Below are 25,408 nucleotides of genomic sequence, written 5' to 3'. Positions count from 1 at the left end.
AGTCTAACACTCCATCCAGGACTCCCCTTTATAGCATCTGATAAGTCATCCCCAACTCTTGCTAGGTGGTGTAGGGGGTGCATGTTTATTTATAAGTCAGTCATTCTGTTGACATTTGTTTTCCTGTAATTTACATGTACAGGTTCCAGTTCTCCTTAGGAATTACACGGAATAAATTGTTCCTTTTTTCCACATGAGATATTTGAAGACAGTTCATATTTACTGAGTTCTTTCTCTTCCAGATTAAACATTTTCAGTTCCTTCTACCATTTGTCACATGACTTGACGTTGGCCTGTAAATCTTTGAGATATATAATGTCAGTATATGACAAGCTCTAGGATATGCAATAAATATATTTGCTTAAAAAATGCTAGCCTTTTTCCCTTTTACTGTACTATAGAGGATATCTTTTTATCTTTTAAGATTCCATTAAGTATTTGTAGTTCTTAAGCGCCCTTATGTGATGTGGACCTCTGTTTTTTGTATTTTCAGTTTAAAAAGTTGAGTTATAGTGACATTTCAGTTTGCATTTCTTTCTTGGAGTTTTAAAGCTAGTGATCTAAAAGGCACTCTATTCATAATTAGTAACATAATGAGCTATGGAGTATAAATATTATAGATAACCATGTCATCCTTTCTCTTTCTTCCTCCTAAATTTTATCAGTGGGAGGAAAGTTTATGGTTATAACATGCATAGGCATGTGAAGCTTTATGATGCTTAGTACTTCAGACTTTAAAACTTAAGAACTTCAGGTGCAGATTTCCTAAAAGTGATCTTTGTAGCCCAGTGACCTATAACTCCACAGTTTTTAAAACAAATTCAGGGAGTTCATGAACTTATTGAAGCCAGTTTTAAAAGCTTCTAATATGTAATCAAGGAGATGCTGAATCAAAGAAGTCTCATGAGGAAGAATCCCATTCAGATAATGTGAAAGCAGAAATACTTGAATTTGGGTGAATTGAGTCATTTATTTCTGTGCTTCAGTAAGAATTACTTTGATTAAATCTGCCTGCCCACTAGTATATCTCTAATTTTTAAAAAATTATATTCTCTTTTGATTAAAAAAATTCCTTTAATGTTATTTGAAATTTCCAAACAAATGTAATAGGAAGACTAAAATTGAATCACAATTATGGCACTTTTATGATATATCTATTTTAAAGTGCAATCTTCTCTGACATTTTCCAGCTGAGAATTATGGAGTTATATGTTTACTTGTTAAACAGGTAGAATTTGAACAAGGAGAAGAAATTTATATATTTACTTGCATTTTGGGAAAAATACATGTGGGAAAATATTTCTGAGTAATATTTTATTTGATAATTACTTTAATATGGAGGATTTTTGTAAATTTGCATTTTTATTCACGTAGATTAAATTATCTTTATATGTTATGAGGAGGTCACTTGAAGTATAACTAGAGTTATATAAGATTTGGGAGAAAAGGATTTAGTGTCTTCCTGTACTTTCCTTCTGTCAACAAGGGTGATTGTGGGAAACAATGATTTTTTTTTTCTCTCGGAAAGATGTTTCTGGAAAAGAAAAATGGCATAGAAATCCATTCTTCATGTCTTCTTTCACATTTTCATAAAATTTTTCTTTTTAAATGTTTTGAAATAAATTTTAAAATAGATTTATTCTTGCTGAATAGCGACTTAACATTTCATCATATTTTTAGTAAAACAAGGATAATATTTACTTTCTATTTAGTTAACTAATAGGCTTGTAATGATTAAGACCTCACATTATACTGAAGTGTAATTTCCAACTTCAGGAAATGGTAGCATAAGAGTCAGAGTAATATTATTATTGGAAACAAACTCTTAACTTTTTGAGCACCACTAGGTTTTGGATAATATGCCAAGTACTTTAAATACATGGTCTCATTTGTTTCTTTTAACCTGTAAATGAAGTAATATGTCTTTTATATTGAAGGAATCTGAGGCTCAGTGAAGGTAAATAACTTAAGTTTACGCACCTCATGTAAGGAAGCTAGTACTAGAACTCAGGTCTCCAAAGCCTGCAGTCTTTCCCTGTCATTTTCTCTCTCATTTTGGGTGGTCTGATGATTGCCTTATAAGTAAATTTGTGCTATTAATCTTGACCTAATACTTACTGTTATTACTTTTTATATTTTGCCATATTGTATGTTGTAATATTTATATTGAGTACAACTTAAAATACTTTTGAACTGTGCTTCATACCATTTTCATATTAAAAATTAATGTCTAGATATTCCATTGCATTTATTTGTTTGTAACTCCATTTGTTTTTAGCTTCTGCTTACTTTTTAAATATGACATGTATTTTACTAATTTATTAAATTTCAATCCTACTTATTCTCAAATTTGTTGGTGGATTGTAACACTTAATGAAAAAATTTATTTTATATATTACTACTTTACTGAACCTAAATATTGGTATCTAAGACAAAATACATTAAAAGGAATTAAAGGAGCTAAAAATGTAATGATTTATTTGGTATTTCTAATTGAGGCTGAAGACATATAATCTAATGTATATTATTAAGTATGTTCTTATGTTCCATTACTTTCATTTACATATACCTTATGAATTCATTGACAGGTGTTTTTTTTTTTTTTTTTTTGGTCTAGATATTTTAGAAAAATAACTCATTCTAAAGCATTTGAAAATGCTTTATATAAATAGCTATGTTATGGATCAGAAATTGAGGATTTAAGGGTTAAAAAAGTATTATTTAAAAAAATTTACATTATTGAAAATATCAAAGCTATAATCAACTTATATTTGGCGTGGTCTTTAATGGAAATGATCTTTTAAGAATCGTATTTGTATCCAAATAAACTCATTTTAAACTCATTTTAAAAGCTAAAATATTTATAAAGATGGAATAAAAATGATTATACTTATGCATAGTTATTAAAGAGAGTACTTAAATATCCTTTAAAAGTATGCAAATATCAGAGATCAGATTTAGCAATATGTTTGGACATTTGTATTGTATGTTCATTGTGTGCTTTTGTCAGTCTTGTCTTCCACCTTTCATCCATCATTTTATTATTATTTTTTTCTGCTTTCTAATGGAGATGCTTAAACTTGAGGTAATGTGTTTTTTTGGAAGGCTTTTAATATTAGTAATACATAGCACCTTCTGTTGTCATATGGCAGTTTTGTGTTTTAAGACAATCTCAGAACTTCAAAGATACTCTCATTTTTTTAATCAAGCAAATTTTCGACCATCTTTAAATGATTATTTACTAATAGTAATACAGTATTAGAACAATAATTATAATTCTTAAGTATTAGCAAGATGTTTGCTTAAAATATCTTAATTATTTTTTAATTTAAGATTTTTAGTAAAAATCCAATGTTGAATTCAATAACATGGCTTCGAGGAAATGCAGACTCTTTTATTGGGTCTGATATTGGGAACAAAAATCTATTAACTCCTTGGAGACGAATCACTCATTTCTTTAGTGAGTATTTTTTGAATGTCTAGTGCCAGCAACTATTTTAGGTGTAGGGAATACAACAGTGAGTAAGACAGAGTGCCTGCTCTCATAAAGCTTATATTTCTTTGTGGAAGCCAGACAATATATAAGTAAACCAAATCATGATAGAAAGTCAGTTAATGCTAAGTGCTATAAAGAAAAATAAAGCAGGAAAATTAACAAGTCAGGAAATGACAGATGTTGGCAAGGATGCAGAGATGCAGAGAAAGGGGAACCCTCCTACACTGTTGGTGGGAATGCAAGCTGGTGCAGCCACTCTGGAAAACAGTATGGAGGTTCCTCAAAAAGTTGAAAATAGAGCTACCCTACAACCCAGCAGTTGCACTACTAGGTATTTACCCCATAGATACAAATGTAATGATCCGAAGGGGCACCTGCAACCCAGTGTTTATAGTAGCAATATCCACAATAGCCAGCTATGGAAAGAGCCCAGATGTCCATCCCAGATGGTTTAAGATGTGATATATATGGAATACTACTCAGCCATCAAAAAGAATGAAATCTTGCCATTTGCAATGACATGGATGGAACTAGAGGGCATTATGCTAAGCGAAATAAGTCAGAGAAAGACAATTACCATGTGATCTCACTCATATGTGGAATTTAAGAAACAAAACAGAGGATCATGGGGGAAAGGAGGGAAAAATAAAACAAGATGAAATCAGAGAGGGAGACAAGCCATAAGAGACTCTTAAACATAGGAAACAAACTGAGGGTTGCTGAAGGGGAGGGTGGTGGGGGGGATGGGGCAACTGGGTGGAAACAAAAAGAAAAATAAAGCAGGGTATATGTATGGGCATTGGTGTAGTGGAGCTGGCAATAATGTAGGACAATTTTAGATAGAATGATCAGGGAAGGTCTTCTCAAGGAAGATATGTGTGAGAAGTAAGCAAGAATCAGGGTGAAGAATTGGGAGCAGTCATTCCCAGGAAGAGGGAGTGCAACTATTAAAGCCTCAAGGCACAGATGAGTCTGGCCTGTTAAACAATGAGGAAAGTCAATGTGGAGAGGCATCTTTGTTTGAATTTCACCCATAGTCATATTTGAACAGGGAATGTATTTATTTCCTTGCCAATTTTGACTTTTTAAAATTTTTATTTTTTCCCCTATGCAAATGTAATACATGATTGTTGTAAAAGTTAAAATGATTCATAAAGTACAACAGAGAAAGTGAATGTTTTCTGTAATTCACTCCCCACCTCCCCTTCCCCATGACTAAAATATACCTTTTGGTATAAATTCTTCCCACATCTTTCCTTTTTCCACACTTGAGTAAAATAAAAAATTTCAAATGCTTGCTTTTAAAAAAATTCTAGTTAAAAAAAGTACATATTTAGTGTACAAAGGATAAATGATAAACCTAATGTCTAGTTCTTTAGGTATTAAAATTACAAAATCATTTATATGAATGTATCTAAAAACTATACAATATAACAAGATATTTTTGAATATATTTGCTTTACATTTTGCTTGTTTTTTCTACATTTTGGAGTTAATCAGTAAGATAGATACTAGATAGATGTTACCCTTGGCTTACTATATCTTATAAACTTAAATGCAGAATCATGGTATTTTAATGAAATATACTTATAATTTGCATATTAATATATACTGTTATTTCTGTTTATTCTGTGTTACTCTGCTAAATCCTTTGATACATAGTAATTTAAAATAGCCAAACTGTTCCTAATATTTCTGTTAACGTCCATAATGTTACTAACAGAAAATGGTCTGAGATTCAAAGTTGTTAGAAATAGCAGTTTGAAGTAAACTCCCAATATCAATGAAAAGGTTACATGATTAGTTTAAGAAAGAAGTTATTAGGATATACCTTTAACTTGAATATAGTTAAAAATAACAAATATTTAAACATTTCTTTCTTCGGGGCACCTAGGTGGGTCAGTTAAGTGTCTGACTCTTGATCTTGGCTCAGGTCTTGATCTCAGGGTCATGAGTTCAAGCCCCACATTGGGTTTTATGCTGGGTGTGGAGCCTACTTAAAAACAAAAACAAAAAAACCCCAAACATTTCCTTCTCTTAAGTATACAGTAGCTATATTACATATACATATATGTTATATATATATCAGTTATTATTGGAACAGGCTGTATAAGCTGTAACTGTATAAGCTGTAACTGTAAAGCAGAATGACAGATTGCCTTTCATTGTATTACAATTGGTTTATTTACATGAATGTTGTCCCTAAAAGGTCAGGCCAGGAAGGTATCTCAGACATGGTGCTATTCATAAAAACATTTTTTGAAACCTCTTTTAACTGACTTTAAGCCAGTTTGGAAAACACTCAAAACACTAGTTTCATTAACTTATGATTATTAAAATAATATAAGCCCAAGTGTTTGATCATTCAGTTTAATTACTTAACCTCCTTTACAAGATGGTTTCCAAAACTTTAAACCAAAGCACTGTAATGGATGAAGATATATATACCACCAATGAGAATTCTTTTTAAAAAACAAATAGTGCCACACATACTGGAAGTGTTTCCAAAAGAAGAGTAGCAGAAGATCTCTTGGCATTATTGTCAAAATAAATCGATAGCCTTCGTTTCTCCCTTGAAAATGAAAGTACTTATTTGTAACGTTGGAAAAAGACAACTGCTGATGTGTTTATTAGGAAAAAATTTTAAAAATTTATGTCTTTTTCATATGAAGTTTATTTACTAATAAAGAATGTAGACAATGAAAATGATTGTAACTTTGGGAATGTAAAAAGTGAAGCCAATAAGCAATATTAGAAATACAAAGTTATTTTGTTAATATCACTTGCAGGAAACCATACTTAAAAAAAGCAGTACTTAGTCTCTCTCTCCCTAGTTGTTGAAGCTCTCATGTGTAGGAAGTTTCTATTTCCAAGATCTTTGCCTACTTTTCTCTTAGTTTTAAATGATCAATCCATTGTCTTAATTTCATTAAAAAATACTAAAGTGCATTAAAGCAAATTCATGTCCAGCTATTATACCTGATTACGGAGTGGCCCAGCTTAATGAAACTATATCTAATAAAACTCTATATAACTTCTTTGGACAAAGACTTTACCATATAGTGAAAAAGGTGATTTACCACCTTTCCAACATGATTCTGTATTGTATGTTTGCATTTATTTAACATGTTTTTAAAGTTAAAGGAAAGGCTGTCCTGTAGAAATTTGGGGAAAATGTAGGCAATAGCTTGCATTATCTTCTTTAAATTCAGACGGATTAAAGTACAGAGTTTCAAAAAGCCAGTAAATTCAAGTTTACAGTTTGATGCTTACTCAGACACATAAAGTAGGATGCCAACTCTTCATTTCATGCATTATTAAATAAATGAAGTTGTGCATTTTGAATAAATTTTAAAAAAAATTAATTTTCAAACGTGAGGTGGCAGTAGGGGTATAGGAAAAAGAACTAAGTTGAAACTTCTAAGTATTATTTTAATTTAACAACAACTGACAAAAGTCTATGTAACTTTAAAACCTTTGGATGCTCCCATTTCCTTTTCTATTTTAGTTTTCTCTAATTTTTTTTCTTTTTTTTTTTTTAAGGCCACAATAAGCCAGCTAAGGAGTGAGCTTGCAAAAGGCCCCCAGGAAGTTGCTGTATATGTGCAGGAACTACAAAAACTTAGAAGTTCACTTAATGAATTAACACAAAAAAATCAGGTAAGAATTTAAAAGCTACATCTAGTGGTGAATTGATTTTATTTATCTTAAATTTTAATCTTGTGTACGTTATATGTATATATATATTGGCATGAGTATAGCATGACTTATTCTGGTTTTTAAGTGTTAAGAACATTCACATTGTTATGAAACCAATCTCCAGAACTCTTTTCATCTTGCAGAACTAAAACTCTACATTCTTTGAACAACTCCCCATTCACCGCCGCCTTCTGTAAAGGAAAATCACTCCTGTGTGTCTCCTCTACTCCTAATACCCTACTACACTTTTACTTCTGACACCAGATGTGTGAGTGTTCCACACAACAACAGTTCTGTGACACCAGCTGGTGTCATACAATGTAACTCAATTGTGACACCATTTACTTGGAAATAGTGTCAGATCCCACAGTTTAAGGGATTAGTCCCACAAGACTGTTCCCGCACCCCCCTGCTAACACCAATTGAAAGTCCAGCTTGTTACCTGTACTTTGTACCAAATGGCTGTAAATAGGAGGCTCCCACAACCCTTGCCTTAGATTCGATTAATTTGCTAGAGTGACTCACAAAACACAGGAAAACATTTTACTTACCAGATTACTGGTTTATTTTAAAAGATTATAATTCAAGAGTAGCCAGATGGAAGAGATTCATAGGGTAAGATGTGTGGGAAAGGGCATGGAGCTTCTGTGCTCTCTCTGGGTGCTTTCTATGTGTTCACCAACCTAGAATCTCTCCATACCCTGTCCCTTTGGGTTTTTAAGGAGGCCTCCTTACTTAGGCATGATTGATAAATTATTGGCCATTGTTGATTAACTCCACGTCCAGCTCCTCTCCCCTCCCTGAGATGGTTGGGGGGGGCACTGATGGGGGGTCCGGTTGAAAGTTCTAACCCTTTAATCCTGATTGATTGCCATGGCAACCAGCCCCCATCCTTAGGGTCTTTTTAAAAATCACCTCATTAACATAAACTCATTGGTGGTTGAAAGGGGCTAGTTATGAATAAACAAAAGACATTTTCATTGCTCTTATCACTTAGGAAATTCCAAGGGTTTTTGGAGCTCTTCCAGAAATGGGGATAAAAACCCAATGTATATTTTTTATTATAAATAACAATCACACTTTTGATGCACCGAGTTTTTTATTTGTTGTAGTCCATTTTATCTCTTTTTGCTTTTGGTGTCATATTTAAGAAATCATTGCCAAATCCAATGCCACGAAACTTTCCCCCTATGTTTTCTTCTAATAGTTTTATAGTTTTAGGTCTTATGTTTTGGTCTTTGATTCATTTTGACTTAATTTTTTAATAGCGTAAGGTAAGGATTTAGTTTCATTCTTTTGCATATGGATAGTTTTCTCCTGCACCATTTGTTGAAAAGACTTTCCTTTCCCATGCTCTTGGCACCCTTGTTAAAAATCATTTGACCATGTATGTGAGTGTTTATTTATGGGCTCTCTGTACTTACACCGTTGGTCTGTATGTCTGTCTTTACGCCAGTACCTCACTGTTTGGAGAACCATAGCTTTTAATAAGTTTTGAAATCAGAGAGTATGAGACCTTCAGCTTTGTTCTTTATTTTGTATTTTGTAATGTTAATATTTCCCACCTTGTTTCTTTATAGATGAGCAACAGATAGTATTTAGTTTGGGGGCAGGTTAGGTATTGGTTAGTACTTTTCTTCCATGTCTTTACTTTTTTGGTGGTGGGGGAGTAGGGAGTCATTAAACCCTTTTATTGAACAGTATGGTGAATTTGTTGGCTTTGCTTTTTAATAAGTTGAACCTGCTATTTTAGTGAGATATAACAAAGGGAAAACCAAAGAAAAGAACATGGTAGAGGGGGAGAAAGAGACAAGTATAATTGGCTGTAAATATCGAGCCTCCAGTCAACAGCCAGGTGAATGAACTTGGAGCACATCCTCCAATTCTTGTCAAGTCGTCAGAGACTATAGCTCTGGCTCACAGCTTACTACAACGTCATGAGAAACCCTGAGGTAGAACTATCAGCTAAGCTGTTTCTGGATTCCTGACCCTCAGAAGTTGTGTGAGATAATAGATAAAATTTTAACCTGCAAAGTTTTAATTTGTTGCTTGTGACATTGGCCAACAGTTCTCAAACGTCTTCCTCTCAGGAATGCTGCATACTCTCAAAATTGTTATGGACCCCAAAGAGGTTTTATTTTTTTGGATTGTATCTATGGGTACTTAGTATATTAGAGATTGAAACATAAATTTAAAAAATATGTATGTATTTGTTATAAAAACATTATTAAATATTAACATAAATACCATTTCTTAGGAAAAATGACTGTATTTTTCCAAAACAAAAAATAGTGGTGATATTTTATATTTTGCAAACCTCTTTAATGTCTAACTTAATTTTGGACAGATGGATTCTCATATCTGCTTTTACATTTCATCTGTTGTGATATGGTTGAAGGGTATGAAGAAAATTCAGTCTTATACAGGCGTGTAGTTGGAAAGGGGGGTCTTAACCTTTTCAGATAATTATAGCTATTTTTATTTGATATTATACCAAAACTAGATAAGGCATAGTTTCTCAAAAGTTAGTTACAACAGAGAATCTGAATCTGAAACCATATCTATCAATGCTATTTTTATACTTGTAACATTCAATTTATTAGTTTTTCTTGCCTTTTGAGTGTATCTTTCCTGTGCATGATTTTATAACATCATGTGTTAATCATGTGGAAAATATTGGTTGTGCAGATCTTCCAAATATTGACAGATTTCATTGTACAATATAAAAACAATAAGTATCATTTGTCAATATCACATCAATCTCAGAATAGATCTTAAGTATGAGAAAGTGTCAAGCTCATGGTGATGGATACAAGTTTTCTAAAAGTCTAAGCTTCATTTGAAAGCTCAGTTTTATTATTGGAAACAAATAGTATCAGTTCTGTTCTCTTAAGTGACAGGTTCTTTCCTACCCAAGTCTGAATAGTCATGGTTTGTCTGTTATTCTTTCCAGTAAAAATGATGTGGGCGCCTGGGTGGCTCAGTTGGTTAAGCGGCTGCCTTCGGCTCAGGCCAAGTCCCGCATCGGGCTCCCTGCTCGGCAGGGAGTCTGCTTCGTCCTCTGACCCTATCCCCTCTCATGTGTTCTCTCTCTCTCAAATAAATAAATAAAATCTTAAAAAAAAAAAATGATGTTTCATGAAAAAAAGCAACTAGCTCAGCTTGTAATTCAATACCATTAATGCTCTTCCATATGACAATTACATTATTCTTTGGTATCCAGCAGAAGTGATCTGTGCATACTTCCTGCTCTTTCACATAGATTTTATTTTTCCTTGCTATTACAAATATTGCAGCTATGAACATTCATGTATAAATCTCATGCATTTGTGCAAGAATTTCTCTGTTATGTACTCCCAGATGAAATTGCTGGGTTGTAGGCTACACACGTGTTCAAATTTAGTAGGTTACCTCAAATAATTTTCCAAAGTATTTATACCTGTTTACCATTGTCCATTTCTCTGTCAATTCTTCTTCTTCTTCTTCTTTTTTTTTTTTAAAGATTTTATCTATTTGAGAGAGACAGAGATAGGGAGAGAGAGAGCAGTAGCAGGCAGGAGGGAGAAGCAGGCTCCCCGCCGGAGCAGGGAGCCTGATGCGGGGCTCAATCCCAGGACCCTGGGATCATGACCTGAGCTGAAGGCAGACGCTTAACCGACTGAGCCACCCAGGTGCCCCTCTCTGTCAGTTCTTGATGCTGACTTGATCTTCTCCCTGGCTTATGAAAACCTGTCTACCCTCCCTCCACCTTTTTTCTCCTCTCAAGCTATATGTAGAAAACATTTACATATAATATAGTTTTATCTTTGTCCCTCAGTTTGATTTTTAATTCCTTTGAGATCAGGGTTGACATTCTACTTTTTGGAAACTGACCAGGATATGTATATGATGTGGATGTTTATGATCACTGTCATTTATTATGTAATTTTAAAACATTAAACTATTAATAAAGGGCATGATTTGACATGGATAACCTGAAATGTGTAGTCAGATAATGAAGCACAGATTGTATATATGTACACACACACACACACACACACACATTATTAAAGGAAGTATTATGGCTATTTGATGAATAATATATAGAATCAAGATGATTTAGTGTGTTAAAACTGGAATATTATTGATTAAGGAATAATAGAATCTTCTACTAATCTTAATAATCCTTACATAAGTGTAAGACTTCACAATTTTTTTTCCAAAATGTTTTCTTGTTTAGGATTTGCTCACCAGTTAAAATAAGCACAGACATGCATCCTTTTCTTATTATCCTTGCTGTCTGCCTCTCCCACCCCTCCTCACCCCATGTCCTTGGCAAACCATAATTGTTGACAGTTATATCCACGTGTTTTTTTTTTTTTTTTTTTGGTAAAGATTTTATTTATTTATTTGACAGAGAGAGACACAGCGAGAGAGGGAGCAGAAGCAGGGGGAGTGGGAGAGGGAGAAGCAGGCTTCCCGCGGAGCAGGGAGCCCGATGCGGGGCTTGATCCCAGGACGCTGGGATTATGACCTGAGCCGAAGGCAGACGCCCAATGACTGAGCCACCCAGGCGCCCCTCCACGTGTTTTGAATTTGGAAATCTTTGCATATGGTCTTATGAAGGCCATTACATAAAATGCCTTGGGCAATTTTTGTGGGTCATAGCAGCATCAAGGTGGATAGATAATATTTTAATACATAACGAATGGCAAAAATAATTGCTTTTGTGCTAATGCCAAGATCTTCAGTATTAGATCAATGTTTTGTAATTACTGCTTTTTGAAAACTTAAAAGGGGATATTGAAGGAACTTTCTTCTTAGTTTCTAATACGAATCATACTCTGACATTTAAACACAATTCTGTAACTTCAGTTTAATTAACTTTTTATATAAATTCTGAGCAAATCATATGTTTATTTAAAGCGACTAGTATAGGTCATTGTAAGAGACTGAGTTATTTTTTGGGTTTCACCTCTCACCCCTTTTCCATCCTTTATTACTTTTCCCTTTCCAACAGTCCTAGTATTCAGGTGCTCACAGTCCAAAGCAAGAGCCAGATAGGGCTAGAAGTTCTGTTGCTGTGTATTACCACTGTATTGCAAAGTGGCACATTGAGGAACAGTGTAGTACAGTGGTCAAAGTCATGTTTAAGTCCAGCTTTGCCACTGACTGACTGTGACAGCCTCTCCCAAGTTTGTTTCCTCTTCTGCTAAGAGATGCTGTTTTACCCATTTGCCTCTTAGGAGTGATATGTGTCTTAAATAAATTAATAGGTGTTTAAGGGCTTAGACCAGTGTCTGCCTTTTCGTAAGCACCTCAGTGTTTGTTGTTTTTGTTTTTATTTGGTAAATGCGATACAGGTTTGGGTCAAGACCAAGGTGGAAGTTTTCTTAACTTACTGCCTAGTCAATCAGGAAAGGCTTTTGTAGAAGACATAACTTTTTCGCTTAGTCTTCAGGGATGCTAAGGAACATTTCACATGGCAGAGGGGTTAATGGCAATTCATTTTGAGAGCTCGATATGCAAAAAGCATGAGAACATGTAAGAGCACAAAAGAATATGAGATGTTGGAAAGTGGTAGTAAGTAGTTCAATTTGTTCTTTCTCACCAAGCTCTTTTGAAAAACAAATAAGATGAGATCCCTGAAACTACTTTGTAAGCTAGCAAGCATTAAAAAAAAAAAAAAAAAGCCATCTTTTTGCATTCATTCTCATTACCTGGGCAAATAACAAGTGAAAAATGGAGTCTGATACAGGGAAATTGTCTCTGTAAGATAATCTATTGAATGAACAATGGGTGAGGAAATCAAGAGGACTGGACATTTGAAAGGAAGGAATTTTGCTTACCCAAATGATAATTATGAGTTAGGCTTAACAATAATTTTTTTTTAAATTTTTAATTTTATTATTTTTGAGAGAGAGAGAGAGAGAGAGGGGGAAGGAGAGGGGCAGAGGGAGATGAAGGGAGAGAATCTTAAGCAGGCTCCATACCCAGCGCAGAGCGTGACACGGGGCTTGATCCCATGACTCTGAGATCATGATGTGAGCTGAAACCAACAGTTGGACCCTTAACTGAGCCACTCAGGTGCCCTTTCACAATCATTTTAGAATTTATACTTGAATAGGGTATTTTTGGGGGAGCATGAATTGACTCAGCATCTAAATTGTGTTGTGAATATTTATTGGACTTGGAATCATCATAATACATGACTCTGCCATTTGGCCAAGTCATATCAGGTTCTTTCAGGCTTTAGCTTCCTCATCTGGAGAATAGGGATGATAATGTAGCTCGTGTTTTGTTGTAAGAATTAATATGGAGAAGTGAAAGTACAATTATTATTTTCTGTAGTGACTCTAACTGTACTTTAGTCAATCTTCAAAAAAACCATGTATTCACTATACTATCTTGCTTCAAATTTCATGGGAAGACCATAATAAGAATGAAAATTTGTAGTACTAAATACAGTTAGCCTTCTGCATATAGAAATTACGTAGCGTGAGTGGATTAAGTCTTTTTTTTTTTTTTTTAAGATTTTATTTATTTATTTGACACAGAGAGACACAGCGAGAGAGGGAACACAAGCAGGGGGAGTGGGAGAGGGAGAAGCAGGCTTCCCGCAGAGCAGGGAGCCTGATGCGGGGCTCGATGCCAGGACCCCGGGATCATGACCTGAGCCGCTTAATGACTGAGCCACCCAGGCGCTCCGGATTAGGTTTTAACGAGAAAGAAAGTGGTTTAGGTTCTTTTAAAGAAAATTTAATTATCTCTCATGTGTGCCATAAAGCCAGGTAGATTGTGATTAATTTTTTAGGACAAGTGAATTTTAAAGAGTCTACAGTTGTTTTGCACCTTATTTCTTAAAGGTTGAAACTGACTGGGGCGTCATTTGTGTCTAAACTGGTGGGAATACTTGGTAACACTCTTAGCCTGTGGAAAAGAAGACTCATTAACTCATTACTAGCCTTAAACTTTTAAAAAAAATTTTATTATGTTAATCACCATACATTACATCATTAGTTTTTGATGTAGTGTTCCATGATTCATTGTTTGCATATAACACCCAGTGCTCCATTCAATATGTGCCCTCTTTAATACCCATCACCAGGCTAACCCATCCCCCCACCCCCCTCCCCTCTAGAACCCTCAGTTTGTTTCTCAGAGTCCGTAGTCTGTCATGGTTCGTCTCCCCCCTCCGATTTCCCCCCCTTCATTTTTCTTTTCTTTTCTTTTTTTTAAAGATTTTATTTATTTATTTGACAGAGAGAGACACAGTGAGAGAGAGAACACAAGCAGGGGGAGTGGGAGAGGGAGAAGCATGCTTCCCATGGAGCAGGGAGCCCGATGCGGGGCTCGATCCCAGGACCCTGGGATCATGACCTGAGCCAAAAGCAGCCGCTTAACGACTGAGCCACCCAGGTGCCCCACCCCCTTCATTTTTCCCTTCCTACTATCTTCTTCTTCTTTTCTTTTTTTTTAATATATAATGTATTATTTGTTTCAGAGGTACAGGTCTGTGATTCAACAGTTTTACACAATTCACAGCACTCACCATAGCACATACCCTCCCCAGTGTCTATCACCCAGCCACCCCATTCCTCCCACCACCTACCACTCCAGCAACCCTCAGTTTGTTTCCTGAGATTAAGAATTCCTCATATCAGTGAGATCATATGATACATCTTTCTCTGATTGACTTATTTCGCTTAGCATAATACCCTCTGGTTCCATCCACGTCGTTATCAAATGGCAAGATTTCGGTTTTTTTTGGTAACTGCATAATACTCCGTTTGTGTGTGTGTGTGTGTGTGTGTGTATGTATGTATGTATATATATATATATATATATATATATGCCACATCTTCTTTATCCATTCATCTGTCGATGGACATCTTGGCTCTTTACATAGTTTGGCTATTGTGGACATTGCTGCTATAAACATTGGGGTGCATGTACCCCTTCGGATCACTCCATTTGTATCTTTGGGGTAAATACCCAGTAGTGCAATTGCTAGGTCATAGGGTAGCTCTATTTTTAACTTTTTGAGGAACCTCCATACTGTTTTCCAGAGTGGCTGCACCAGCTTGCATTCCCACCAACAGTGTAGGAGGGTTCCCCTTTCTGGGCATCCTCATCAACATCTGTCATTTCCTGACTTGTTAATTTTAGCCATTCTGACTGGTGTGAGGTGGTATCTCATTGAGGTTTTGATTTGGATTTCCCTGATGCCAAGGGATGTTGAGCACTTTTTCATGTGTCTGTTGGCCATTTGGATGTCTTCTTTGTAAAAATGTCTGTTCATGTCTTCTGCCCATTTCTTGATTGGATTTTTTGTTTTTTGGGTGTTGAGTTTGATAAGTTCTTTATAGATTTTGGATATTAGCCCTTTATCTGGGATGTCATTTGCAAATATCTTCTCCCATTCTGTTGGTTGTCTTTGATTTTGTGGACTGTTTCCTTTGCTGTGCAAAAGCTTTTTATCTTTATGAAGTCCCAAGAGTTCATTTTTGCCCTTGCTTCCCTAGCCTTTGGCGATGTTTCTAGGAAAGAAGTTGCTGCGGCTGAGGTCGAAGAGGTTACTGCTTGTGTTCTCTTCTAGGATTTTGATGGACTCCTGTCTCACATTTAGGTCTTCCAACCATTTGGAGTCTATTTTTGTGTGTGGTGTAAGGAAATGGTCCAGTTTCATTCTTCTGCATGTGGCTGTCCAGTTTTCCCAACACCATTTGTTGAAGAGACTGTCTTTTTTCCATTGGACATTCTTTCCTGCTTTGTCGAAGATTAGTTGACCATAGAGTTGAGGGTCCATTTCTGGGCTCTCTATTCTGTTCCATTAATCGATGTATCTGTTTTTGTGCCAGTACCATACTGTCTTGATGAGGACAGCTTTGTAATAGAGCTTGAAGTCTGGAATTGTGATGCCACCAGCTTTGCTTTTCTTTTTCAACATTCCTCTGGCTATTCGGGGTCTTTTCTGGTTCCATACAAATTTTAGGATTATTTGTTCCATTTCTGTGAAAAAAGTTGATGGTATTTTGATAGGGATTGCATTAAATGTGTAGATTGCTCTAGGTAGCATTGACATTTTCACAATATTTGTTCTTCCAATCCATGAGCATGGCACGTTTTTCCATTTCTTTGTGTCTTCCTCAATTTCTTTCATGAGTATTTTATAGTTTTCTGAGTACAGATTCTTTGCCTCTTTGGTTAGATTTATTCCAAGGTATCTTATGGTTTTGGATGCAGTTGTAAATGGGATCGACTCCTTAATTTCTCTTTCTTCTGTCTTGTAGTTGGTGTATAGAAATGCTGCTGATTTCTGTGCATTGATTTTATATCCTGCCACTTTACTGAATTCCTGTATGAGTTCTAGCAGTTTTGGGGTGGAGTCTTTTGGATTTTCCACATAAAGTATCATCTCATCTGCAAAGAGTGAGAGTTTGACTTCTTCTTTGCCGATTCGGATGCCTTTGATTTCTTTTTGTTGTCTGATTGCTGTGGCTAGGACTTCTAGGACTATGTTGAATAGCAGTGGTGATAGTGGACATCCCTGCCATGTTCCTGATCTTAGGGGGAAAGCTCTTAGTTTTTCCCCATTGAGAATGATATTCGCTGTGGGTTTTTCATAGATGGCTTTTATGATATTAAGGTATGTACCCTCTATCCCTGTACTCTGAAGAGTTTTGATCAAGAAAGGATGCTGTATTTTGTCAAATGCTTTTTCTGCATCTATTGAGAGGATCATATGGTTCTTGTTCTTTCTTTTATTGATGTATTGTATCACATTGATTGATTTGCGGATGTTGAACCAACCTTGCAGCCCAGGAATAAAACCCACTTCATTGTGGTGAATAATCCTTTTAATGTACTGTTGGATCCTATTGGCTAGTATTTTGGTGAGAATTTTTGCATCCATGTTCATCAGGAATATTGGTCTGTAATTTTCCTTTTTGATGGGGTCTTTGTCTGATTTTGCGATCAAGGTAATGCTGGCCTCATAAAACGAGTTTGGAAGTTTTCCTTCCATTTCTATTTTTTGGAACAGTTTCAGAAGAATAGGTATTAATTCTTCTTGAAATGTTTGGTAGAATTCCCCTGGGAAGCCATCTGGCCCTGGGCTCTTGTTTCTTGGGAGGTGTTTGATTACTGCTTCAATTTCCTTAGTGGTTATAGGTCTGTTCAGGTTTTCTATTTCTTCCTGGTTCAGTTTTGGTAGTTGATACATCTCTAGGAATGCATCTATTTCTTCCAGATTATCTAATTTGCTGGCATATAGTTGCTTGTAATATGTTCTTATAATTGTTTGTATTTCTTTGGTGTTGGTTGTGATCTCTCCTCTTTCATTCATGATTTTATTTATTTGGGTCATTTCTCTTTTCTTTTTGATAAATCTGGCCAGGGGTTTATCAATCTTATTAATTCTTTCAAAGAACCAGCTCCTAGTTTCGTTGATCTGTTCTACTGTTCTTTTGGTTTCTGGTTCATTGATTTCTGCTCTGATCTTTATTATTTGTCTTCTCCTGCTGGGTTTAGGCTTTATTTGCTGTTCTTTCTCCAGCTCCTTTAGATGTAGGGTTAGGTTGTGTATTTGAGACCTTTCTTGTTTCTTTTTTTTTTTTTTAAAGACTTCATTCATTTATTTGAGAGAGAGAGAGAGAGACAGCGGGAGAGAGAGCACGAGCAGGGGGGAGAGGGAGAAGCAGGCTCCCTGCTGAGGGAGCCTGATGTGGGGCTCAATCACAGGACCCTGAGGTCAGGACCCGAGCCGAAGGCAGACGCTTAACCAACTGAGCCTCCCGGGCACCCCGCAACCTTTCTTGTTTCTTGAGAAAGGCTTGTATTGCTGTATACTTTCCTCTTAGGACTGCCTTTGCTGCATCCCAAAGATTTTGAACAGTTACGTTTTCATTTTCATTTGTTTCTGTGAATTTTTTAAATTCTTCTTTAATTTCCTGGTTGACCCATTCATTCTTTAGTAGGATGCTCTTTAGCCTCCAGGTATTTGAGTTCTTTCCACTTTCCTCTTGTGATTGAATTCTAGTTTCAAAGCATTGTGGTCCAAAAATATGCAGGGAATGATCCCAGTCTTTTGGTACCGGTTGAGACCTGATTTGTGACCTAGGATGTGATCTTTTCTGGAGAATGTTCCATGGGCACTAGAGAAGAATGTGTATTCTGTTGCTTTGGGATGGAATGTTCTGAGTATATCTGTGAAGTCCATTTGGTCCATTGTGTCATTTAAAGTCTTTATTTCCTTGCTGATCTTTTGCTTAGATGATCTGTCCGTTTCAGTGAGAGGGATGTTAAAGTTCCCTACTATTATTGTATTGTTGTCAATGTGTTTCTTTGATTTTGTTATTAATTGGCTTATATAATTGGCTCCTCCCATGTTAGGGGCATAGATATTTACAATTGTTAGATCTTCTTGTTGGATAGACCCTTTAAGTAGGATATAGTGTCCTTCCTCATCTCTTATTATAGTCTTTGGTTTAAAATCTAATTTGTCTCATATAAGGATTGCCTCCCCAGCTTTCTTTTGGTGTCCATTAGCATGGTAAATTGTTTTCCACTCCCTCACTCTCAATCTGGGGGTGTCTTTGGGTCTGAAATGAGTCTCTTGCAGACAGCATATCGACGGGTTTTGTTTTTTTATCCAACCTGATACCCTGTGTCTTTTGATTGGGGCGTTTAGCCCATTTATATTCAGGGTAACTATTGAAAGATACGAATTTAGTGCCATTGTATTGCCTGTAAGGTGGCTGTTACTGTATATTGTCTGTGTTCCTTTTTGGTCTATGTTACTTTTAGGCTCTCTCTTTGCTTAGAGGACCCCTTTCAATATTTCCTGTAGGGCTGGTTTCGTGTTTGCAAATTCCTTTAGTTTTTGTTTGTCCTGGAAGCTTTTTATCTCTCCTTCTATTTTCAGTGACAGCCTAGCTGGATATAGTATTCTTGGCTGCATATTTTTCTCATTTAGTGCTCTTAATATATCATTCCAGTCTTTTCTGGCCTGCCAGGTCTCTGTGGATAGTTCTGTTGCCAATCTAATGTTTCTACCATTGTAGGTTACAGACCTCTCGTCCCAAGTGCTTTCAGGATTTTCTCTTTGTCTCTGAGACTTGTAAGTTTTACTATTAGATGTTGGGTGTTGAGCTATTTTTATTGATTTTGAGGGGGGTTCTCTGTGCCTCCTGAATTTTGATGTCTGTTTCCTTCCCCAAATTAGGGAAGTTCTCTGCTGTAATTTGCTCCAGTATACCTTCTGCCCCTCTCTCTCTTTCTTCTTCTTCTGGGATCCCAATTATTCTAATATTGTTTCATCTTATGGTATCACTTATCTCTTGAATTCTGCCCTTGTGATCCAGTAGTTATCTCTCTTTTTCTCAGCTTCTTTATTCTCCATCATTTGGTCTTCTATATCACCAATTCCCTCTTCTGCCTCATTTATTCTAGCAGTTAGAGGCTCCATTTTTGATTGCACCTCATTAATAGCCTTTTTGATTTTGACTTGGTTAGATTTTAGTTCTTTTATTTCTCCAGAAAGGGTTTCTCTAGTATCTTCCGTGCTTTTTTCAAGCCCAGCTAGTATCTTTATAATCGTCATTCTGAACTCTAGTTCCTACATCTTACTAATGTCCGTATTGATTAGGTCCTTGGCAGTGGGTACTGCCTCTTGTTCTTTTTTTTGAGGTGATTTTTTCCGTCTTGTCATTTTGTCCAGAGGAGAATAGATGAATGAGAGAACAAAATGCTAACAGGGTAACAATGCCCCAGAAAAATATACACTAAACAAATCAGAAGAAACCGGGGGAAAAGAAAGGGAAAGAAAGAAAAAAGAAAAAAAAAAAGAAAAAGAGAAAGATTAAAAAAAAAAAAAAGAATATGATCAAATATGATGAGGCTGGTGAATAGATCAATGCCACACACTAGATTTTGAGCGTATTTTGGTCTGTTAGAAGAAACTGCCTCCCAAAATTTTAAAGAAAGAAAAACTTATATATGTACAAAAATAAGGGTAAATATGATGAAGGGATGGAATAGGTATAATAAATGTCCACAGATTGAGTCGTCAGATGCTTATAGTGGCTTCCTATCTTAGCTATCTACCTTATAGAATTGAGTCAAAGTTCTAATCCATGATTTATGTGTAAGTATGTTGACTTAAAATATTCAGTATTAATTGTAACAATTCCACTGAAACCAGATTTTGACATTTGATTAGACTGGTTGATCCAGATCTTTGATTGGAAGTGTCATTTTTATATTTTGTACTTGATAATTCATTGAGTAAAATAACAAAATATAAGGCAGGTAAATTATTTTTAAATCACTGTTTTTACACAGCTAGAAAGAAATTTGAGTTAATCTTAACCTTGTGACTCTTAAAAATAGTCTTTATCAAGAAGAGCAAAAATAAAGAATCATAGCATCTGCATACTAGAGCAGTGAGTAGTATTGTTATGCTAAAGGTCTTATCAACTATGAAATTACAACACCCCAAATCAGAATTGCCATTGTATTTTGTTATTGAAAATAATTTTTTTAAAAGGTTTTTATTTATTGAGAGAGAATGATAGCATGAGAGGGAGGAGGGTCAGGCAGCCCGATGCGGGACTTGATCCTGGGACTCCAGAATCATGACCTGAGCCGAAGGCAGTCACTTAACCAACAGCCACCCAGGCGCCCATTCAAAATAATTTTTGATGATAGAAGGTAGTTTTAGTGTTTAACTCAAATGGGAGAATATAAATATGTTGCATACCCTGAAGAATCTACTAGATTTTAGTGTTTCATTTTGTGTCAAAATTTTGTTGGTAATTCTTAAATTATATTAGTAGAGCTTAGTCAAGTGGGCCAATAATAAAATAAATTAGGATATAATTTAATCCTTTTTGGCTAGAATATGTTCACTGTTTTTATATTGTAATTTTGACTAATTTTGATGGTACTGCTGTAAAGATTGAATAATTTGAATAATTATAAATATTAGCAAAGGAAATTTTTACATTGATATTTCAGAACTTGTCTGAAAAGTTGCTGAAGAAAGAACTGGAGTTTACTCAGTTAGAGGAGAAACATAATGAAGAATGTGTGAGTAAAAAGAATATACAAGCAAGCCTTCATCAAAAAGACTTAGATTGTCAACAGCTGCAGTCAAGATTATGTGCATCTGAAAGCTCCCTGCAGAGAATACAGGCAGAACTAGGTGAAAAGGGAGAAGCTACACAAAAGCTCAAAGAAGAATTATCAGAAGTGGAGACCAAGTACCAGCATCTTAAGGCTGAGTTTAAACAGCTGCAACAGCAGAGAGAAGAAAAAGACCAGCACGGGTTACAACTCCAAAGTGAAGTTAATCAAGTAAGAGATGTTACTTTTATTTATTGTTTTCCTTCTATGGTTTCTTAGTGTGCTTGATAGTTATTTGATTATAATATAGTTCATTAAAAAAATATTGTCATTTAAAAAAATTAGCTCTTAATTTTCACAACCAGCAGTTTTGAGTCAGATTTCATTTCCTTTAATTTCATTTCAATTTTCCTTAATGAGAAAGAAATCTTAGCACCCCTCATATAGTATTGTTGTGAAGTGTTTATAAATTAGTACCTATAAATTGCTTAGGATGGTACCTGGCACATGGTAGGTACTCAGCATGTATTAGTTAATTGTAATTAATTCAAATTGTTGATCATTCTTTAATTTAGAAATTCTTATCGTTTTTCTTTTTTTGTTACTAAATTTTCAAAATATAATGGTTAAACCAATAATATAAAAATATCTATATTTTAAAAGAAAAAAATAAATTAGTCCTAACAGCTATTTTTATAATAATATCTAACTTAAATTTAAGTTCTATATTCTTATTATTTCTTATAGGTAACATTAAATATTGGTTGAAAAATGGAAATTTGGGGGACATTAAAGTCCTCAGCCACTTTTTTGATAATATTCAACTCTTTTCACTTAAATGGTAGTGATACTTGCTTTTTTTTTTATTATGTTCAGTTAGCCAGCATTTGGTACATTGTAAGTTTTTGATGTAGTGTTCAGCAATTCATTAGTTGCATTTAACAACCAGTGCTCATCACAACATGTGCCCTTCTTAATACCCATCACCCGGTTACTCCATCCCCCCACCCTCTCCCTTCTGTAACCCTCAGTTTGTTTCCTGGAGTCCAGAGTCTCTCATGGTTGTCTCTCTCTTTGATTTCTTCCCATTCAGTTTTCCCTCCCTTCCCCTGTGGTCCTCTGCTCTATTCCTTATGTTCCACGTCCTTATGTTCCACATATGAGTGAAACCATACGATGATTGTCTTTCTCTGCTTGATTTATTTCACTTAGCATAATCCCCTCCAGTTCTATCCATGTTAATGCAAATGGGGGTATTCATCCTTTCTGATGGTTTAGTAATATTCCATTGTATATATGGACCACATCTTCTTTATCCATTCATCTGTTGAAGGGCATCTCAGCTCCTTCCACAGTTTGGCTATTTTAGACATTGCCACTATACTTGCTTTTATGGCATCAGTCCTTCTGTCTTCTTGGCCTGATATATTCTTCCTATTTCTCTTCTCCCTGATGAACACACTGCTTATATCACTTGTCACTTTTCTAGTAATCCTTTTCTGAACATTGCCATTTCTCCCTCCCTGACCCCCCAAAGGTGGCTTAAGCACGTATATATTTTGATTGTTTTACTTACCACAGTATAGTATATTATCATAACTTACGTGTCTTTCTTCACTAGATTCTGAACTCTTCGGGTGCAAAGACCATGTCTTACTCATTTTTTATTTTCACTACCTGGCACATTGCTTGTTTTTTTGTTTTGTTTTTGTTTTTTAAAGATTTATTTATTTATTAGAAAGAGAGAGAGTTGAGGGAGGGGCAAAGGGAGAAGGAGAGAGAGAAACTCAAGCTGACTCTGCACTGAATGCAGAACCTGACAAGGGGCTCGATCTCATGACCCTCAGATCATGACCCGAGCTAAAATCAAGAGTCGGACCCATCCAGGCATCCCACATACATTGGTTGTTAATCAGCAAATGTTTTAGTGGATAACTTAGATATTTGATGTTCATTTCAGATAAAATTTGGCACTTATGATTTCTAAAAGACATCATGTTTTATTTGTTGGGAGATACAGAACTGAAAAAGGAAACTGTACTTACTTTAAGTGATTGTGTAAATCTCATTGAGGTTAAGGCAAGTGCTATCCTATATCAAAGAATGTGAGGATTATAATAAAATGATCCTGTGTATGATGGGAATTTGGAAGAGTTCCTCTTCTGTTTTCTTCCCCCACAGTACTTCATTTGTGTAATTATTTTATCCAGTTATGTGATCAGGAAAAGCTTTGCGTGAGACAGAGGTGGTGCATAAAATTATGAATATTAGATAGGTATTGACAAATGACAGTGTGGAGGTAGGAGAATCTTCCAGGCAGAAGGTTTAGTGATAGTAAACTAGTGTCAAGAAAGTATTATAAGAACCAGGAAGGGACATCTCTTAAGATAGGGTGTGTGTAATAGAAGTGGACTACTGTGATTGGAAAGAGCATTTGGAATCTTCTTATGTAGGGTCTTGAATAGCAGGCCGAGAAATTTGGGCTTTATTGGTTTTCAGTGGGAGGAGGGGCATGAGGAATTTTTGAGAACCTACTCAAACATATTTTTATACAAAGACTCGAACATGTGATTAGTTGGTTTAGTCACAATTCTGTAGTAAATAAAGAGATCATACTGAAGACCTTGAAGTTATACCATTTATCTTCTTTCTTTTAGCATGCTGTTTGCATTCTACCTTAGTATGTTTCAAATCTGTCCACTTCTCTTCATCTACAGTGCTCCTGCTCTTAATTTAAGCCACTGTATTGGCCTTCTTAAAGTTTTCCTTCTAGTGACCTCCTTAATTTGTTTTCCATGCAGAAGCCAGAGACATCTTTCTAAAACATGAAGGATATCACTTTTTTTGTTTGCTTATAGTGGCTTTGCATTACACTTTGAATTGAATCCAGATGTCTTACTTTGGCATGTGAGTTTCTGCAAGTAGCGTGGCCCACACTATGCCTTCGAACTCATCTCCTACCACTGTTAAGCTATGTTGATCTCCTTTTAGTCATTCAGACACACCAGTGCTTCAAGTGCTTTCTTGCCTTAGGTCCTTTGCCCATGTTTTTTTCTTAGTATGCCCTTGACTTCAATTCTTCAAAAGGCTGGCTCAGGTGTCATTTTGTCAGTAAGGACTTCCAGGACTGCTCTCTTTAAATAGCTTGTTTCCCCTTCTTTGTTTCAGCAGGCTTTTTTATTCTTCTTTATAACACTTTACAGTGTATAATTAGTTTTTTGTTTACTTGCATATTGTCTACCAATCCCATTGGACTGTGAACTCCTTAATGTGAGAAATTTGTTTTATTTTATACTCTGTCAGCCTCTATGCTTAGGACTTTCAGAAAGCAAATATTTATATTTTTTAAAGATTTTATTTATTTATTTGTCAGAGAGAGAGAGAGAGAGGGAACACAAGCAGGGGGAGGGGCAGGCAGAGGGAGAGGGAGAAGCAGGCTTCCCACTGAGCAGGGAGCCTGATGTGGGGCTCGATCCCAGGACCCTGGGATCATGACCTGAGCCGAAGGCAGAAGCTTAATTGACTGAGCGACCCAGGCATCCCTTTCAGCAAATATTTATTGGAAGGATGGAAGTGAATCTCACCTTAAACTTTTTAAAATATCTTTTATATCTTAAAGAGTGTAGGCATGAACTGGTTTCGTTTTGCTCTGTATCCTTAGCACCCGTTTCGGGAGTGACAAAAGTAGATAGTGGCAGCTGTGAACAGAGGACTTGAAGACAAAGCAGCATATAGTCTTCATATTTGTGTTTATGAGCAGTTCTAAAATAGCCACAGATGTACAGATAATGATGTTACATAATTAAAAGATTAGATGTCATCATTTTAATTTTTAAAAATTATCTAACATGCATCTTGAATAGCACAGTGGATTTATTTATTTATTTTAAAGATTTTATTTATTTGTGAGAGAGAGAGAGAAAGAGAACATGAGCGGGGGGTGAGGGGTGGTGGGGAGGGGCAGAGGGAGAGGCAGAAGCAGACTCCCTGTTGAGCAAGGAGCCCGACTTAGCACTCGATCCCAGGGCTTGATCCCAGGATCCCTGGATCATGACCTGAGCCCAAGGCAGACGCTTAACTGATTGAGCCACCCAGGTCCCTGGCATA

At 35.7% G+C, this 25,408-nt stretch overlaps 1 protein-coding gene across 2 annotated transcripts in view; it reads left to right on the top strand.

Annotated features, from left to right (window-relative positions):
• The window catches only part of EEA1 (early endosome antigen 1), a 127,018-nt gene that overhangs the window by 48,500 nt on the left and 53,110 nt on the right, over positions 1-25,408 (top strand). For both annotated transcript variants that reach the window (XM_078076408.1, XM_078076407.1), the window contains exons 10-11: positions 7,040-7,156; positions 21,194-21,532. In XM_078076408.1, the coding sequence (XP_077932534.1) occupies positions 7,040-7,156; positions 21,194-21,532 (456 nt within the window). The remainder of the gene's footprint in view (positions 1-7,039; positions 7,157-21,193; positions 21,533-25,408) is intronic.

Source organism: Halichoerus grypus, chromosome 6 (genome assembly GCF_964656455.1).
Source record: "Halichoerus grypus chromosome 6, mHalGry1.hap1.1, whole genome shotgun sequence".
In the NCBI taxonomy this organism is placed as follows: domain Eukaryota; kingdom Metazoa; phylum Chordata; class Mammalia; order Carnivora; family Phocidae; genus Halichoerus; species Halichoerus grypus.
This window is presented reverse-complemented; position numbering and strand designations above follow the sequence as displayed.